The sequence below is a fragment of the Coregonus lavaretus genome, assembly GCF_964263955.1.
Source record: "Coregonus lavaretus genome assembly, chromosome: 3".
Taxonomy (NCBI): domain Eukaryota; kingdom Metazoa; phylum Chordata; class Actinopteri; order Salmoniformes; family Salmonidae; genus Coregonus; species Coregonus lavaretus.
Window position 1 is genome coordinate 12,875,688 of NC_139990.1, and position 20,245 is coordinate 12,895,932.

At 46.2% G+C, this 20,245-nt stretch overlaps 1 protein-coding gene across 1 annotated transcript; it reads left to right on the forward strand.

The window, feature by feature from the left end:
* The first annotated feature begins 88 nt into the window (after nt 1–88).
* On the forward strand, nt 89–18,164 carry LOC311121342 (large proline-rich protein BAG6-like). Its single transcript, XM_084157949.1, has 24 exons — nt 89–347; nt 1,933–2,022; nt 2,190–2,307; nt 2,841–3,055; nt 5,207–5,278; nt 5,362–5,484; nt 5,612–5,823; nt 5,971–6,100; nt 7,088–7,294; nt 7,489–7,720; nt 11,600–11,659; nt 12,080–12,402; nt 12,555–12,648; nt 12,870–13,222; nt 13,532–13,808; nt 14,155–14,324; nt 14,523–14,576; nt 14,674–14,776; nt 14,932–15,056; nt 15,280–15,468; nt 15,696–15,908; nt 16,235–16,342; nt 16,623–16,769; nt 17,013–18,164. The coding sequence occupies exons 2-24, from the start codon at nt 1,942–1,944 to the stop codon at nt 17,109–17,111; spliced, it is 3,705 nt and encodes a 1,234-aa protein (XP_084014075.1). The 5' UTR covers nt 89–347; nt 1,933–1,941; the 3' UTR covers nt 17,112–18,164.
* Nucleotides 18,165–20,245: the final 2,081 nt, after the last annotated feature.

Sequence of the window (20,245 nt, forward strand, 5' to 3'; positions counted from 1 at the left end):
CAGGCATTTAAAATGGACACGCATTTTATGCGTCATATGGGTCCTTGCACGACTTAGTGTCGCACTTTTTTTAGCAACCATTCAACGGAATATGAATTGTAAATATTTGAAGAATAGACAAAGTAGCTAATTGCTCATGTAACGCCATTGCAATTACACCGACAGTGTACCGTTGGATGCAGAGAAAGTAACGGAATTGCCTTGCTTTGACATTGAACGAAGACAAAGAAGTTCTTGAGATTAACGTTAGCTGGCGTTAACTGGCTTCCTGATTGAATACATGTGGATTAGCTAGCTGACTAGCAAACTAACAACAACCCCGATTCAAGTGAGTTTACCCAAAACAGGTACAGTACTATTAACGATTTATCTACCAATCGAGGGGTGAGAGAATAAACATCAGGGGTGTAATTATTAAGCCGATTCTGTTGCAAAACGTTTTGCTACAGAAACGGTTTACTCCAAACAGAAAAAGCAAACGACAGTTTCTATTGGACAATTCCAGGTAGGTCCCTCCTTTCTGCTGCGTTGTGTTTGTTCTGTTTGCTTCCGTTTGGTTCTTAAACGGTTAACGGTTTCTGTAATGAATACACCCCAGTTGTCTTCATCAATCAATCAATCAATCAATTTTATTTTATATAGCCCTTCTTACATCAGCTAATATCTCGAAGTGCTGTACAGAAACCCAGCCTAAAACCCCAAACAGCTAGTAATGCAGGTGTAGAAGCACGGTGGCTAGGAAAAACTCCCTAGAAAGGCAAAACCTAGGAAGAAACCTAGAGAGGAACCAGGCTATGAGGGGTGGCCAGTCCTCTTCTGGCTGTGCCGGGTGGAGATTATAACAGAACCATGCCAAGATGTTCAAAAATGTTCATAAGTGACAAGCATGGTCAAATAATAATCAGGAATAAATCTCAGTTGGCTTTTCATAGCCGATCATTAGAGTTTAAAACAGCAGGTCTGGGACAGGTAGGGGTTCCATAACCGCAGGCAGAACAGTTTAAACTGGAATAGCAGCAAGGCCAGGCGGACTGGGGATAGCAAGGAGTCACCACGGCCGGTAGTCCCGACGTATGGTCCTAGGGCTCAGGTCTCTCAGTTGGCTTTTCATAGCCGATCATTTAGAGTTGAAAACAGCAGGTCTGGGACAGGTAGGGGTTTCGTAGCCGCAGGCAGAACAGTTGAAACTGGAATAGCAGCAAGGCCAGGCGGACTGGGGGCAGCAGGGTGTCATCATGCCCGGTAGTCCTGACGTATGGTCCTAGGGCTCAGGTTCTCAGAGAGAAAGAGAGAACGAGAGAATTAGAGAGAGCATACTTAAATTCACACAGGACACTGGATAAGACAGGAGAAGTACTCCAGGTATAACCAACTAACCCCAGCCCCCCGACACATAAACTACTGCAGCATAAATACTGGAGGCTGAGACAGGAGCGGTCCGGAGACACTGTGGCCCCATCCGAAGAAACCCCCGGACAGGGCCAAACAGGAAGGATATAACCCCACCCACTCCGCCAAAGCACAGCCCCCGCACCACTAGAGGGATATCCCCAACCACCAACTTACAATCCTGAGACAAGGCCGAGTATAGCCCACAGAGGTCTCCACCACAGCACAAACCAAGGGGGGGGGGGGGCGCCAACCCAGACAGGAAGATCACGTCAGTAACTCAACCCACTCAAGTGACGCACCCCTCCCAGGGACGGCATGAAAGAGCACCAGCAGGCCAGTGACTCAGCCCCTGCAACAGGGTTAGAGGCAGAGAACCCCAGTGGAGAGGGGAACCGGCCTGGCAGAGACAGCAAGGGCTGTTCGTTGCTCCAGCCTTTCCGTTCACCTTCACACTCCTGGGCCAGACTACAATTGGTAGTCTGGCCCAGGACATTTTCTGGAGAAAGAACATTTGCTGACTGTATTTCTCTGTGCGCTTAGCAGAGAACCATGGAGGAGTCAGCAAGCACCATAGAGGTCACAGTGAAGACCCTGGACTCCCAGAGCAGGAGCTACACTGTCCGGGGAGAGGTAAACTGTGACTTTTGTTGTTGTTGTCCACTTCTGTTTTAGCCTGCAATCCAACGGAACATATCAGTTTGGATTCGAGGCTACTTATTTGTAGCCTCTATGTTGTACACTTATGAGTGGGACAGCCCTGTACTAGTGATGCACTGAGCCTGTTATTTCTCCCTCAGTTGACAGTGAAGGAGTTCAAAGAACACATAGCTGCCTCAGTGGAGATCCCAGTGGACAAGCAGAGACTAATCTACCAGGGCAGAGTGCTGCAGGATGAGAGGACACTGAACGAATACAGTGAGTAAAAAAGCCAGCAACTATTCTATTCAAAGGACACAGTAAGTAATATACTACATACATAGTCTCTGCACTGTTGTAAAACAGCAAAACAGTTGAGATTGCTGGGAATCTCACAAACTTTGCCTTTAAAATGATTAATGGTATAATAATATGCCATTTAGCAGACGCTTTTATCCAAAGCGACTTACAGTCATGTGCGCATACATTTTTACGTATGGGTGGTCCCGGGGATCGAACCCACTACCCTGGCATTACAAGCGCCATGCTCTACCAATTGAGCTACAGAGGACCACATGTTGGTGTTGTAAATGAGAGCGCCTTACTCCAGTATCCTCTGACCCTCTCTCTTCCTCTCTCTTCCCCTCATTCGTCCACTGTCCTTCTCTCTCCTCCACTCTCATTCTCTCCACTCTCCTCTCTCCTTTTCTCTCCTCATCTGTCCTCCTCTCTTCTCCTCTCTCCTCCACTCTCATTCTCTCCTCCTCTCTCATCCACTATCCTTCTCGCTCCCTTCACTGTCCTTCTTTCAGATGTGGCTGGTAAGGTGATCCACTTGGTGGAGCGTGCTCCTCCTCAGACCTCCCAATCTGGTGGCGGGGGAGGAGGAGTGTCCTCAGGAGGAACAGAGGGAGGTGCCAACACCTCCTCCTCCCAGGGAGGACCCCAGGACCGCAACGGGAACAGCTACGTCATGCTGGGAAGCTTCAACCTGCCCGTCAACATCATGGATCCCCAGCAGATACAGGTGAGACAAGGTTGTGTGTTGGTGTGCACTGTGCTGCTGTTTCATAGAGTATTTATTAACAGGACCCTGAACAGCTTCTCCCCATCAGCCATAAGACTGCTAAATAGTTAGTTAAATAGTTAACTCATCACATACGCTGCTGTTACTATTTATTATCTATCCTGTTGCTTAGTCACTTTATCCCTACCTATATGTACAGTGCATTCGGAAAGTATTCAGACCCCTTGACTTTTTCCACATTTTGTTATGTTACAGCCTTATTCTAAAATGGATTTAAAAAAAAACATTTTCCTCATCAATATACACACAATATCCCATAATGGCAATATCCCGATTTTTTTGCAAATGTACTACAAATAAAAAACAAATACCTTATTTACATAAGTATTCAGACCCTTTGCTATGAGACTCAAAGTTGAGCTCAGGTGCATCCTGTTTCCATTGATCATCCTTGAGATGTTTCTACAACTTGATTGGAGTCCACCTGTGGTAAATTCAATTGATTGGACATCATTTGGAAAGGCACACACCTGTCTACATAAGGTCCCACAGTTGACAGTGCATGTCAGAGCAAAAATCAAGCCATGAGGTCAAACAAATTGTCCGTAGCGCTACGAGACAGGATTGTGTCAAGGCACAGATCTGGGGAAGGGTACGAAAACATTTCTGCAGCATTGAAGGTCCCCAAGAACGCAGTGGCCTGCATCATTCTTAAATGGAAGAAGTTTGGAACCACCAAGACTCATCCTAGAGCCGGCCGCCCGGCCGAACTGAGCAATCGGGGGAGAAGGACCTTGGTCAGGGAGGTGACCAAGAACCCAATGGTCACTCTGATAGAGCTCCAGAGATCCTCTGTGGAGATGGGAGAACCTTCCAGAAGGACAACCATCTCTGCAGCACTCCACCAATCAGGAATTTATGGTAGTGTGGCCAGACGGAAGCCACTCCTCAGTAAAAGGCACATAACAGCCCGCTTGGAGATCGCCAAAAGGCACCTAAAGACTCTCAGACCATGGGAAACAAGATTGAACTCTTTGGCCTGAATGCCAAGCTTCACGTCTGGAGGAAACCTGGCACCATCCCTACGGTGAAGCATGTTGGTGGCAGCATCATGCTGTGGGGATGTTTGTCAGCAGCAGGGACTGGGAGACTAGTCAGAATCGAGGGAAAGATGAACGGAGCAAAGTACAGAGAGATCCTTGATGAAAACCTGCTCCAGAGCACTCAGGACCTCAGACTGGGGCAAAGGTTCACCTTCCAACAGGACAACGACCCTAAGCACACAGCCAAGACAACGCAGGAGTGGCTTCAGGACAAGTCTCTGAATGATCTTGAGTGGCCCAGCCAGAGCCTGGACTTGAACCCGATCGAACATTTCTGGAGAGACCTGAAAATAGCTGTGCAGCGACGCTCCCCATCCAACCTGACAGAGCTTGAGAGGATCTGCAGAGAAGAATGGGAGAAATTCCCCAAATACAGATGTGCCACACTTGTAGCATCTTACCCAAGAAGACTTGAGGCTGTAATTGCTGCCAAAGGTGCTTCAACAAAGTACTGAGTAAAGGGTCTGAATACTTATGTAAATGTGATATTAATTTTTTCTTTTCTTTTTTTAAGTTTGCAAAAATGTATAAAAACCAGTTTTTGCTTTGTCATTATGGGGTATTGCGTGTAGATTCAAAACAATTTAATTTAATTATAGAATAAGGCTGTAACGTAACAAAATGTGGAAGAAGTCAAGGTGTCTGAATACTTTCCGAATGCACTGTATCTACCTCAATTACCTCGTACCCCTGCACATCGACTCTGTATTGGTACCCCGTGTATATAGCCAAGTTATCCTTAGTCATTGTGTATTTATTCCTTTTGTTATTATTATTTATATATTTTTACTCTCTGTATTGTTGGGAAAGGCCTGTAAGTAAGCATTTCACTGACAGTCTACACCTGTTGTTTATGAAGCGTTTGACAAATACAATTTTAGAAAATGTTAGTTTTTCAGAATAAATCTAATATCGAGCACCTAAATAATGTATTTAATTAAAATGTTTTAAAGGATACCAAATGTGTTGAGTGTCTAGATGAATTGAGTGTATTATCAATGTATCAACAGTGTAGTAATACAAGTGTAATAACTGAATTCCTTGGCAGATGCAAGTACAGCAGATGATGGCAGGAGTGGGAGAAGCAGGAAGGAATACCAGAGTCAGCACCAGCACTGGAGTAAGTCTTTTTTTATTATTGTCATATGATATAGATTATTAATATTACTAGTAGGGTATGTTTATGATCCGTCTTGTTTCTAGAGCAACGGCTCAGTGGATGTGCATATCAACGTTGACCAATCAGTGCAGAGCGAGCCCAGGATGAGGCTGCAATTGGCTGAGAACTTGCTAAGAGATACCCAATCTCTGATCCACAGACTGGAGGTACAGTTACAACTTGCATACTATGCTATGTTATGTTATGCTATTATGATATGCTATACAGAAATCTATTTTCAGTGCCGAGTTGACCTTTTAGACAGCATGTTTGTGTTTATGTTTGTGTTTGCAGGGTCAGCCCAGTGACGTGCCATCTCAAGCCGAGCCGGAGACGTCTCAGTCCACCTCCTCCTCCTCCTCTTCCTCCTCATCCTCCTCTTCCTCTTCCTCTACAGCTGCCACTGAAGGAGCAGCACAGCCTATGGACACCTCCCCCCCTGCTCCACCACCTCCTCCTCCCACATCCTCCACCCAGACAGAGGGACTACCCCACTCCGGGCCCAAGTAAGTGCTCAGGAGGGAACAGCGTAGCAAAGCATTACAATTTTTTTGGGAAAATCAAGTTCAAGTAGAATCAAAACGCTTACTCCTGTTTCGTGCCTACTGAACAAACACCTCTCTGTCTCTTTCCCTCTTCCACTCCCTCCCCAGCCACCCCAGCCCAGCAGAGCTGGTGGAGGTGTTGTCAGAGGTGAGGAGGGTGGAGGAGAGGCTTCGTCCCTTCATAGAGAGAACTCACTCCATCCTGGGGGCTGCCACTTCAGCAGACTACAACAACAACGTAAGCACTACAACTCAATTCCATTCCATTGCACAGCAACTAGCTATCCGCACCCCGTGCAACACATCATCACACTGTTTTTGACTTCAACCTTAAACTCCTGTCATCAAGGCAAAGGGTGGCTATTTAAAGAATCTCAAATATAAAATATATTTTGATTTGTTTAACACTTTTTTGGGTACTACATGATTCCATATGTGTTATTTCATAGTTTTGATGTTTTCACTATTATTCTACAATGTAGAAAATAGTAAAAATGAAGGAAAACCCTTGAATGAGTGGGTGTGTCCAAACTTTTGACAGGTACTGTATACTTCCATTCATTTTTTCAACTGGTACCGGGGGATCTTCAGACGAGTCTTGTGAGGCCTGTGGGCGTCCTAGTATAAATATTACTGTGTAGCCCAAACTGTTCGGACGCTACAGACAGAAGTTGGCAGATCGGCTGTACCGACTTCCGACGAGTCCCAAGAAGCTTGTGTGGGCCGTAGAGCAAAATGGAGAACACCATCGTGTTCGTGAGAGTCTCATCTTTCCATAGTCTTTAGGCCAAACCGTTCGGATGCTACAGGCGATTTTGTGAGAAGACCAATTTTTGGGATGTCTCATGGTCTGACAAACACCACTCTAGCTCTGTCACCTTTCACCGCAGATGCGGGAGTGTTACATAGGCGGATGCGGTGGATTGAGACGCATTCAATGCAAAAAAAACAGATATCTCTCTAGCTTAAACTGACAGATTTTGATGGGGATGTTTTTATTATGCTAATTAGATTTCCGCGGGGGCGCAGACATCGACCTTAGGCGGTTAACTTTAATGGTGTCCATGAGAAGAAAAGTTCCATCATAAACTGCGCCGCAGAGTATAGTGAGTATTTTTGAATAGATCAGTCACAGTGCAGTTTTGCATGAGGAAAATGGAGCCCCAAACAGACTTGAATAAACCGCATGTGAATCAATCACCACATTGTTCTTCTGTCGTCACAGACCCAGGAGAGAGAGGAGGACCAGCATGTTCTCAACCTGGTCGGGGAGTCTCTCCGTCTCCTTGGCAACACCCTGGTTGCCCTTAGCGATCTGCGTTGTAACCTGGCCACTCCTCCCCCCCGTCACGTCCACGTGGTTCGGCCCATGTCCCACTACGGCTCCCCCGTCCTGCTGCAGGGTGGTATGCCCCACCACATCCCCATACCGGTAGGTCACTGTGTGGAGAGTTTCTTCCACTTATACTCTCAGCAGTTTTTGTATTTCAGTACCAGGGCCTAATACTAACTAAACCTCTTACTTTGTACCAGCATTTAGCTGTTGGTCCGGTGCAAATTTAAGGCCCAGTTTGGTACATGCACACCGTTTTCTAGGGACATTATTAACTTGACTTATGTCTTCAGATAAACCTTGGAAACCTGGGGACCACAGTGACTATGACGTCCAATGGGAGGCAGGCAGCCGAGGGCCGAGCCCAACCCTCTCAGGCTCCTGGCCCATCAGAGAGCCAGGCCCCACCTCCACAGCCCAACGCAGCCAATCAGCAGCCAGGTCAGGGCCAGGGGGCTCCGCATGTGATCAGAATCACCCACCAGACCATGGAGCCTGTGGTAATGATGCAGATGAACTTGGACGGTGAGGGAGGGGACACATTTTTATTTTCTCTCACTCTTGGCTCATCTCTTGGAGTTGTCATGCCCTAACAGTGTCTCTCATGCATACCAAATGATCAATACATTAGGTAATCAATCCAAACCGAGAGAGACCGTAGTCATTGTTTATCTCCTATAGGAAACCTTATAGGTGTGTTAGAGCAAGGCTTGCATACCCAGTATGTACAGTGGGGAGAACAAGTATTTGATACACTGCCGATTTTGCAGGTTTTCCTACTTACAAAGCATGTAGAGGTCTGTAATTTTTATCATAGGTACACTTCAACTGTGAGAGACGGAATCTAAAACAAAAATCCAGAAAATCACATTGTATGATTTTTAAGTAATTAATTTGCATTTTATTGCATGACATAAGTATTTGATCACCTACCAACCAGTAAGAATTCCGGCTCTCACAGACCTGTTAGTTTTTCTTTAAGAAGCCCTCCTGTTCTCCACTCATTACCTGTATTAACTGCACCTGTTTGAACTCGTTACCTGTATAAAAGACACCTGTCCACACACTCAATCAAACAGACTCCAACCTCTCCACAATGGCCAAGACCAGAGAGCTGTGTAAGGACATCAGGGATACAATTGTAGACCTGCACAAGGCTGGGATGGGCTACAGGACAATAGGCAAGCTTGGTGAGAAGGCAACAACTGTTGGCGCAATTATTAGAAAATGGAAGAAGTTCAAGATGACGGTCAATCACCCTCGGTCTGGGGCTCCATGTAAGATCTCACCTCGTGGGGCATCAATGATCATGAGGAAGGTGAGGGATCAGCCCAGAACTACACGGCAGGACCTGGTCAATGACCTGAAAAGAGCTAGGACCACAGTTTCAAAGAAAACCATTAGTAACAGACTACGCCGTCATAGATTAAAATCCTGCAGCGCACGCAAGGTCCCCCTGCTCAAGCCAGCGCATGTCCAGGCCCGTCTGAAGTTTGCCAATGACCATCTGGATGATCCAGAGGAGGAATGGGAGAAGGTCATGTGGTCTGATGAGACAAAAATATAGCTTTTTGGTCTAAACTCCACTCGCCGTGTTTGGAGGAAGAAGAAGGATGAGTACAACCCCAAGAACACCATCCCAACCGTGAAGCATGGAGGTGGAAACATCATTCTTTGGGGATGCTTTTCTGCAAAGGGGACAGGACGACTGCACCGTATTGAGGGGAGGATGGATGGGGCCATGTATCGCGAGATCTTGGCCAACAACCTCCTTCCCTCAGTAAGAGCATTGAAGATGGGTCGTGGCTGGGTCTTCCAGCATGACAACGACCCGAAACACACAGCCAGGGCAACTAAGGAGTGGCTCCGTAAGAAGCATCTCAAGGTCCTGGAGTGGCCTAGCCAGTCTCCAGACCTGAACCCAATAGAAAAGCTGGCCATGCTTTCCATCTGGCTACCACTAACCCGGCCACCAACTCTGCACCCTCTGCTGCAACTTGCCCATGCCCCCCCCGCTTCTCCTTCACACAAATTCAGACAGCTGATGTTTTGAAAGCGCTGCAAAATCTGGACCCCTACAAATCAGCTGGGCTAGACAATCTGGACCCTTTCTTTCTAAAACTAGCCGCCGAAATTGTCGCAACCCCTATTACTAGTCTGTTCAACCTCTCTTTCATAACGTCTGAGATCCCCAGAGATTGGAAAGCTGCCGCGGTCATCCCCCTCTTCAAAGGGGGTGACACTCTAGATCCAAACTGCTACAGACCTATATCCATCCTGCCCTGCCTTTCGAAAGTATTCGAAAGCCAAGTTAACAAACAGATCATCGACCATTTCGAATACCACCGTACCTTCTCCGCTATGCAATCCGGTTTCCGAGCTGGTCACGGGTGCACTTCAGCCACGCTCAAGGTCCTAAACGATATTATAACCGCGATTGATAATAGACAGTACTGTGCAGCCGTCTTCATCGACCTGGCCAAGGCTTTCGACTCTGTCAACCACCGCATTCTTATTGGCAGACTAAATAGCCTTGGTTTCTCAAATGACTGCCTCGTCTGGTTCACCAACTACTTCTCAGATAGAGTTCAGTGTGTCAAATCGGAGGGCCTGTTGTCTGGACCTATGGCAGTCTCTATGGGGGTGCCACAGGGTTCAATTCTTGGGCCGACACTTTTCTCCGTGTATATCAATGATGTCGCTCTTGCTGCTGGTGACTCTCAGATCCACCTCTACGCAGACGACACCATTTTGTATACATCTGGCCCTTCATTGGACACTGTGTTAACAAACCTCCAAACGAGCTTCAATGCCATACAACAATCCTTCAGTAGCCTTCAACTGCTCTTAAACACTAGTAAAACTAAATGCATGCTTTTCAATCGAACGCTGCTAGCACCCGCCCACCCGACTAGAATCACCACTCTCGACGGGTCTGACCTAGAGTATGTGGACAACTACAAATATCTAGGTGTCTGGTTAGACTGTAAACTCAACTTCCAGACTCACATAAAGAATCTCCAATCCAAAGTTAAATCTAGAATCGGCTTCCTATTTCGCAACAAAGCCTCCTTCACTCATGCTGCCAAACATGCCCTCGTAAAACTGACTATCCTACCGATCCTTGACTTCGGCGATGTCATTTACAAAATAGCCTCCAACACTCTACTCAGCAAATTGGATGTAGTCTATCACAGTGCCATCCGTTTTGTCTCCAAAGCCCCATACACTACCCACCACTGTGACCTGTACGCTCTTGTTGGCTGGTCCTCACTACATGTTCGTCGTCAAACCCACTGGCTCCAGGCCATCTATAAATCACTGCTAGGCAAATCCCCGCCTTATCTTAGCTCATTGGTCACCATAGCAGCACCCACCCGTAGTCTGCGCTCCAGCAGGTATATCTCACTGGTCATTCCCAAAGCCAACACCTCCTTTGGCCGCCATTCCTTCCAGTTCTCTGCTGCCAATGACTGGAACGAATTGCAAAAATCTCTGAAGCTGGAGACTCTTATCTCCCTCAATAACTTTAAGCATCAGTTGTCAGAGCACCTTACCGATCACTGCACCTGTACACAGCCCATCTGAAATTAGCCCACCCAACTACCTCATCCCTATATTGTTATTTATTTATTTAGCTCTTTTGCACCCCAGTATCTCTATTTGCACATAATCTCTTGCACATCTAGCATTCCAGTGTTAATACTATTGTAATTATTCTGCACTATAGCCTATTTATTGCCTTACCTCCATAACTTGCTACATTTGCACACACTGTATATATATTTTCTGTTGTATTTCTGACTTTATGTTTTTTTTTTACCCCATATGTAACTCTGTGTTGTTTTTATTGCACTACTTTGCTTTATCTTGGCCAGGTCGCAGTTGTAAATGAGAACCTGTTCTCAACTGGCTTACCTGGTTAAATAAAGGTGAAATAAATAAAAAATAAAAATTTGGAGGGAGCTGATAGTCCGTATTGCCCAGCGACAGCCCCGAAACCTGAAGGATCTGGAGAAGGTCTGTATGGAGGAGTGGGCCAAAATCCCTGCTGCAGTGTGTGCAAACCTGGTCAAGACCTACAGGAAACGTATGATCTCTGTAATTGCAAACAAAGGTTTCTGTACCAAATATTAAGTTCTGCTTTTCTGATGTATCAAATACTTATGTCATGCAATAAAATGCAAATTAATTACTTAAAAATCATACAAAGTGATTTTATGGATTTTTGTTTTAGATTCCGTCTCTCACAGTTGAAGTGTACCTATGATAAAAATTACAGACCTCTACATGCTTTGCAAGTAGGAAAACCTGCAAAATCGGCAGTGTATCAAATACTTGTTCTCCCCACTGTATATTCAGAGTTGTAAGCTAATGTCTTCTCCCTGGTTGTCTCTCCATTAGATTCTGGCAGCGGCCCTCAGGTCCAAGGACAACAGATCCCCATGGGTACTGGACAGCCTGGTGAGTGCTTTTGACCCCTACATCACACTATGTTCACTATGTTCACTTGGACCTCCCGAGTGGCGCAGTGGTCTAAGGCACTGCGCCACTAGAGATCCTGGTTCGAATCCATAGCCGGCCACGACCGGGAGACCCATGGGGCGGCGCACAATTGGCCCAGCGTCGTCCAGGGTAGGGGAGGGAATGGCCGGCAGGGATGTAGCTCAGTTGGTAGAGCATGGCGTTTGCAACGCCAGGGTTGTGGGTTCTATTCGCTCTGGATAAGAGCGTCTGCTAAATGACTAAAATGTCAAATGTAATGGTGTATATACACCAGACAGCCTTAAATGACCCCTATACCACAGTCTGTCAACCACCAGTCCCTGGGATGTTGCTGACCGTTTTATCAAGTATTTATTTCTGTGCTCTCTCAATCTGAAGGTGCTACTCCAGTCCACATCCCAGGCCTTCCTCCAGAGTTCATGCAGGCCATCGTCCACCAGCTCTCTCAGCAGGCGGCTGCCATGGCAACCACCGTCTCCACCGGTCATCCCGGGCAACCAGGAGTGGGTGTCCCCGGGGCCACCCCCAGCTCTGAACCCTCTGCCCCGCCTCACCCTCACAGCCCATTGCCCCCTGGGGCCAGGGTGGCGATCACGCGCCCCTCCTTCTCCCCCCACATCCCCCAGCCTGTGGGCACCAGGGGCACCACAATCAACCTCAGGGCTTCAGTGCCCCCTGCTGGCGGACAACAGAACCTACAGGTGAGGCGAGGACTGTTGCTGTTGTACGTCGGCAAGGGTGGCCAATCCTCCTGGAGAGCTACTGGGTGTGCAGACTTAAGTTCCAGCCCTGCTCCTACACAGTAATTCAACTGATCAACTGATCTCTTCTTCCATTTCTTCTCTTCTTCCAGGGCACACCTCTGGCTCCCTCTCCCCTAACTCAGATGATCAGTGGTCTGGTTGGACAGCTCCTGATGCCTGGACAACAGATGCCTGGACAGCAGGGTGAGTGATTGATTGGTTGATTGACTGATTAGTTGATTGGTTGATTATTGTATTTGGTGAATGGTGGGTTTTATTTTGTAGCGTTCAGTGTCATCACTGTGATATTTTACGTGGTATATTCAGTTTTCAAATTCTTTCTATAGATTTGCCATGTTTCTTTCAAAACACACATTTCTGGTTTTTGAAAATGAACAATGAATCACAAGCCTTTTTTTTCCTAGGTCCTCCAGGTGACCAGGCATCCACCAGCTCCTCCTCTGCCTCCCACTCCTTCTCTTTCTCCACCTCCTCCTCTTCATCCTCTTCTGCCTCCTTCTCCTCCTCCAACCCCGTCCCTCCCCACCCCTCCTGTGGGGCGACCACCTCTGGCCAGACCACCACCCACACCACCAACACCACCTCCGTGGGCCAGCCACCGGAGGGGGTTGCCGAGGCCAACCTAGCCCAGCTCCTGGGCTCCCTGCTGGGTGGAGCAGGCGTGCCAGGAGCCCCTGGTTCTGCAGCTAACCCACACATCACTGTGACTGTACCTGGAGTCCCAGGGTTCTTCCAAGGCATGTCAGAATTCAACCAGGTGAGAGATTAAGTTATTGAACCCTATTGGTAACTTCTTGAGAACTCTTAAAATCAGTTTGACTGAAAAGTAACTATTAGGTAATATAATCATGTAATTACACTGTTAGTACGCTGTAATAAAAGTTAAAGTAGTCGTAATTAGAAGTTGAAGTAGTCGTGATTTGTAGAAGTTGAAGTAGTCGTAATTAGCAGAAGTTGAAGTGGTCGTAATTTGTAGAAGTTGAAGTGGTCGTAATTAGCAGAAGTAAACTCCAGACAACTAGATGACTACAACAGTGTTACCCAATAGTTCCTCTCCCATTTCTAGGCTAACCAACCCATCTTCTCCCGACCCTCACCCGCACCCGGCCAGGAGCCTCCCCCTGGCCAAGGCACCCCTGCCCCCCCTCCCCAGGCGGCCCCTGGGGGTGAACGGGACCCCTCCCTGAGCCCGGACCTGTTTACAGGTATTGTCCAGGGGGTCCTCTCCACCATGATGGGTTCTCTGGGGGCTCCGCAGGGTAACGGGGAGAGCATCGCTCAGTTCATCCAGAGACTGTCTCAGACCACCAACCTTTTCACACCTGGATCTGGGGACGCTGTCGGTGAGTTAGTGACTAAAGTAAAAACCTTCTAACACTTAACTTTTGTACTGTTGTCTTTCGCTCATACACATACTAGTCCTTTCTTACTAGCACAGAAAAGATAGCGGCTATTTCGACTGTTTTATTTGTAATGATTGGGATATATGGTAGTCTTACCTACTTAAGTTGAATACTTTTATTGTAAGTGTCTCTGGTCAAAAGAGGCTGCCAAATGACTGGAATATACATGTAAAAAATCCAAACATTTATCAATCTACACCTGACCTGATGGTGTGCCTTGCCATCTGTGATGGCGTTCTTGAAAAAGTGAAATACGTTTTTGCTGAACATCTTCTTTGACCTGCAGGGTTCTTTGGGGACCTGTTGTCTATGGTGTGTCAGAGTTTCTCCATGGTGGACATGGTGTTGTTACTCCATGGTAACGCCCAGCCTCTCAGCCGGATCCAGCCCCAGCTGACTGACTTCTTCAACCAGCACTACCTGCAGGGCCGAGAGCCTACTGATGGCAATATCAATGTGAGTAACTCTGCTCTACTGCCACCTGCTGTTTTGTTGAGAATCACAACATGAAATTGGCACAGCATTCTCTGCATTCGCATTTAACTTTATTAAGACCAATGTTTGTGGCATCACCTCAAAGGGTGTGTGTTCTTTATTTTATCACTCTGCTTGAAGTTTAGAAACTGAATCTACCTTGTCTTGTTGTCTTTGCAGGCAGCATCTGAGGACCTCATCAATGGTCTGGAGGAGTACATAGCAGAGAGCTTTGTAAGTCTCTCTCTCTCTCTGACTCTCTCTCTCTCTCTCTCGACTCTTAAATATGTTGATAATGTTGTAATAATACTGTACCCTGTCTCTCTCTCAGGCCACAGTGACAGTGAGAGAGGGAGTGGACATCATTCAGACCAACATCTCTTTCCTTAGACAGCAGTTCACCCGCATGGCCACGCACATCCTACGCTGCACAGGTAAAACACTCAAACCCCTTAGGTAAAATACAGCTTTGCCATACTAGGTCCCACGCATTGGTACCAAACTGGTTCACTGGAATACTGACAATCCTACTCTATTACCTAACAGCAACATGACTGTACATCTGTTGCTCCTCTCTACCTCTCTGCAGACCACACGTTTGGCCCCCGCCTGCTGCTGCTCTGCACCCAGGGTCTGTTTGAGTGTCTGGCTCTCAACCTGTACTGTCTCCGAGGGGAACAGAGAGCTCTCACCCAAGTCATCAACCACCGCATCGTTAGTACACTCCTCTACACTACTCTATTATTTGATTGACTTTAGTGTTTCCCAACCCGGTCCTCAGGACCTATAGCCGTTCCACATATTTTCCTATTTTAGTACAAGCTAGTTGCTAAACTAGTCAATGAATCAGTTGAATCCCATTGTATCTGGTAGGTTAGGTTGTTGGGTAAGGTATAGATCTATAGATGTTTTCTCTCTCCTCTCTCTATGTCCACAGACGAGGATGTCAGCAGAGGTCAACCCCAGCCTGGTCAACTGGCTGACCAGTATGATGACCATGAGACTCCATGTCATTCTGGAGCACAACCCAGTCACTGAGGACCACATCCAGCACTATGTCATCCACACACAGAGAGCAGAGCCTGAGGCACAGGCTGGACAGCAGACAGACACACAGAACATGGAGGTGAGTGATTGTGTGTGGGCGTACATAGGTTAGTCTTTCCAGGTGTTGTTATCTGAGGGTTATAAGGACACTATGCTTGGGCACACCTAGAAAAATATCTGGTAATTCCATGAAATCAGCGAGGAACACAAAGTTCAGACAGCTTTGAGGACATGTTTATCTTCATGTCTTCATACAGTACAGCTAACCTTAGTTAACCTTCTTCTCCTCTCTCTCCCTATCACTAGATGGATGAAGGTCTGTCCCCGGCCCCAGCCACCACAGCAGGGGAGGCCATGGTTTCATCAGGGGACAGACAGGAAGTTGGAGCGTCCCCCAGGGTGACCACCCCCTCGCGGAGAGCATCGTCAGGGGAGACTGGAAGAGCCGCTGCCATGGCAGCAGGAAGAAGGGAGGAGTCTGTAGGAGACGTGGAGCCCTGGGCAGCTACAGTGCCCCCTGTAAGGCCTATGCTTTACTGTTTAGGGAAGCGTTTCCCAAACTCGGTTCTGGGGACCCCAAGGGGGGCACATTTTGGTTTTTGCCCTAGCCCTACACAGCTGATTTCAAATAATCACCTCACCATCAACCTTTGATTCTTTTAAGTTTGTGAATGGCTGGTTTAGGGGTTAAGTGCCTTGCTCAAGGCACAGTGTCAAGAGAGGGCATCTAGGATACCTAGAATCCCACCAGATTTGTTCTCAGTCAGACACAGTATTTGAACTTGTAACTTTACGGTTACAGGCCCACCTCTTTAACCTCTAAGCTATGTGTTTGTATTCATCAGGAGTGGGTGCCCATCATCAGACACGACATGCTGTCTCAGAGGAAGATGAAGACTCAGCCCCCTCTGTCTGACGCATACCTCCACGGGATGCCTGCCAAGAGGAGGAAGGTGAGCTGTGTGGGGGGGGGGGCTTCATTACTATCACTGTGCTTAAGTAAGACTGCCCATGGAACATTCTTGAAGCAAATGCCTGAACTTTCATGGTTATTCTGACAATATCTCTAAAGCAAGTGAGAGTGAAACATTTCGAAACATCAAATAAAAATGAGTATTTCTCATTTAGTCAAGTTGAGGTAATACCTCTCTGTTTCAAAACATTTTCTCCCATTTCATGCCAACTGAGCACACCTCTGGTTAGTGTTGACCTGTTGTTATCCCCCTCACCCAGACCCACCAGGGTGAGGGCCCCCACCTGTCCCTGTCTGAGGCAGTGAGCCGGGCTGCCCGGGCTGCAGGAGTCATACCTGTCACTAGCCCAGACAGCCTCCACGGGGAGCTAGAGGAGCCAGCGCTGCAGGAGGCCTACCAAGAACAGGTAAACTACGGCCAGTGTTGCTATCTGGAGGGTGCAACGTCATCCCTAATCTAATCACACATACATTAGTAATAACCTCAAGGTAAGGGAGGAAGAGAGGAAGCATTTAAAAAGTAAATAAACAGAGCCCAAACATCTATTTCTGGCTCATGTTCACTCTGAAACAGCAGGGTGAACGAGACTTGGAAGTGTGGCAACGTGAGACTAACCAGGCCCTAACCTTGACTCATGTGTTTGTCTCAGGTGAGGAGTGACATCAAGGAGAGAGTAAGGGATGACCAAGACTTCAGCTCCCAGCGTTTCCCCAACACACACCGCGCCTTCTCTCTAGATGACTCTTAAATCTCATTGGTCCTCAGGCCTGTCAAAAACCCCATCTAGACAATCAGTTTTCTCCATGGATGACTCCTAAACTGATTGGTCACCACACCTGTCAATAACCACATCTAGCAAATCACTCACAACCATGATGTATCCTGGGGTTTGTTCATCATCATGCAGCTCTGACATCACGTCAGGAATCACGTCCGCTCGATTCGTGACATTTCTATCTTCAACATTATGTAATGCGCCCCAGACTCCATTCTGCAACATTCCCTGCAGGTCTCTCATATCCAATGAAGGACAAAGAGCAAAGAAAATACAAGAGACATGACTTGCTTAGACCCTGCTTTCTCACTGACCTGCCACGGAAAATGCCACTCACTGAAAACCGAGAAGAGCTTTACAACCTGTCTGTCATCTATCAATGGAAAATGTCAGTCAGTGTGGTATCTTCCCCAAACCAATTCTTTCTCATTCCAACAAACTCATTCCTAACTGGTTGTCATCTGTATGTCCTGTTGTCCTTATGAGGCTTTAAGTTGTAAATTAGCACAAATTGTACATTGTATTAAGAACGTGATGTAATAATATTGTAGTGATAATGCAACAGCTATTTCTTGTTAAGTTAATAAAGTAACGAAACCTTTCCATAGTCTCTTTTATTTATTTTTTGCGTTTAGGTGAAATAAGCACTAGCCTGTTTAAACCAGACTGAACTGTGCTTACAAGTAAAACAATGGTGAGCGTAGCATTGTCTGGTGTAACAAGGCTGTATGATTACCTATTTACTTTCAAAATAGAGAGGATGTTAGAGGTTTTGATGTTAGGGGTGATTATCATGTCATTAGTGACATTTTGTGTCTAGCTGTTTTAAGTGTGTTAATACAGAGCTCAATAGCTCAATGGTTGTTTAGCCATAATTATGTTAAGTTGTAATAACTGCCATAATCAAGACCATGATAAAGATAAACCTTTCTAGGTGACCACTGTTAGCATTTCTAGAACCGGACTGTTGTAAAAAGTTGAATGCTCTGTAACTTGTGAACATTGAAATAAACATTGTCTGAATGTAGAAATGCTATCAGAAATTCCTCTTGAGAAACCACACACACTTCTGCACTGTAGGGCTAAATTTGTGAAATACAGGATTTATGTTTTATTTTTTAAACAATTGATTGACTGACTGACCATTCGGATCTTTCTGAAATGCTTAAAAATCTTGCTGACATTGAAATAAGATTGAATTGTCGGATAATAGTGTCTGGTGGTGATAAGGTGCTAATGTTTGGTAGGATGATATAGGACTCAGTCAAGGACAGCAGCAGATACACATTCATAATCACTAGATTGTTTTATTCACACATACAGACATAGCCAGGTTTCACACCAGATGTGGGGTTATTATTGCAAATAAGTGAGTAAAATCCTAAAGTAGCGACACACGGCACTAGACAAGAATGATTAATTCAGTCATGTTTTCCATTGATTTTTTTTCCTGAAACCATATATAGTCCTTGAAAGGGATAAAACCTTATGAAAGAGGTCGTAACACCTTTACAAGTGTTCCAGTATCATTCATAACTAATTTATTCAACATCATGAGGTGTTATGAATGCCATATGTATGCCACCTTCAAGTAAATGTTGAGTATTAACGGTAGTGCTAGATCTAACACATGGTATGCTGTCACCTAGTTTGAGAAAGCACATGTAATGTAGTTTCAAACACACACGTTGTTGAGTGAAATATACTGTAGCAACGATACAGAGGAAGCTTGAGTCGCATTCTGATGACACGTACAGATACTCAATATTCTACAATAATTCATTTTTTTGCTACTAATAATAACCATTAAATTAGAAGTAAACTGTCATTCCAATCAAGAGTATTGTTCAGGTGCAACTTGTTTTCCATCAGAAAATAACAAAGCCAAACTGTCAGTCCCAAACCGGCAAGTTCATATTTTTAGCAACCTGAATCCAGAGTTCTATACAGTGGGGAGAACAAGTATTTGATACACTGCCGATTTTGCAGGTTTTCCTACTTACAAAGCATGTAGAGGTCTGTAATTTTTATCATAGGTACACTTCAACTGTGATAGACGGAATCTAAAACAAAAATCCAGAAAATCACATTGTATGATTTTTAAGTAATTAATGTGCATTTTATTGCATGACATAAGTATTTGATCACCTACCAACCAGTAAGAATTCCGACTCTCATAAACCTGTTAGTTTTTCTTTAAGAAGCCCTCCTGTTCTCCACTCATTACCTGTATTAACTGCACCTGTTTGAACTCGTTACCTGTATAAAAGACACCTGTCCACACACTCAATCAAACAGACTCCAACCTCTCCACAATGGCCAAGACCAGAGAGCTGTGTAAGGACATCAGGGATAAAATTGTAGACCTGCACAAGGCTGGGATGGGCTACAGGACAATAGGCAAGCAGCTTGGTGAGAAGGCAACAACTGTTGGCGCAATTATTAGAAAATGGAAGAAGTTCAAGATGATGGTCAATCATCCTCGGTCTGGGGCTCCATGCAAGATCTCACCTCGTGGGGCATCAATGATCATGAGGAAGGTGAGGGATCAGCCCAGAACTACACGGCAGGACCTGGTCAATGACCTGAAGAGAGCTGGGACCACAGTCTCAAAGAAAACCATTAGTAACACACTACGCCGTCATGGATTAAAATCCTGCAGCGCACGCAAGGTCCCCCTGCTCAAGCCAGCGCATGTCCAGGCCCGTCTGAAGTTTGCCAATGACCATCTGGATGATCCAGAGGAGGAATGGGAGAAGGTCATGTGGTCTGATGAGACAAAAATGGAGCTTTTTGGTCTAAACTCCACTCGCCGTGTTTGGAGGAAGAAGAAGGATGAGTACAACCCCAAGAACACCATCCCAACCGTGAAGCATGGAGGTGGAAACATCATTCTTTGGGGATGCTTTTCTGCAAAGGGGACAGGACGACTGCACCGTATTGAGGGGAGGATGGATGGGGCCATGTATCGCGAGATCTTGGCCAACAACCTCCTTCCCTCAGTAAGAACATTGAAGATGGGTCGTGGCTGGGTCTTCCAGCATGACAACGACCCGAAACACACAGCCAGGGCAACTAAGGAGTGGCTCCGTAAGAAGCATCTCAAG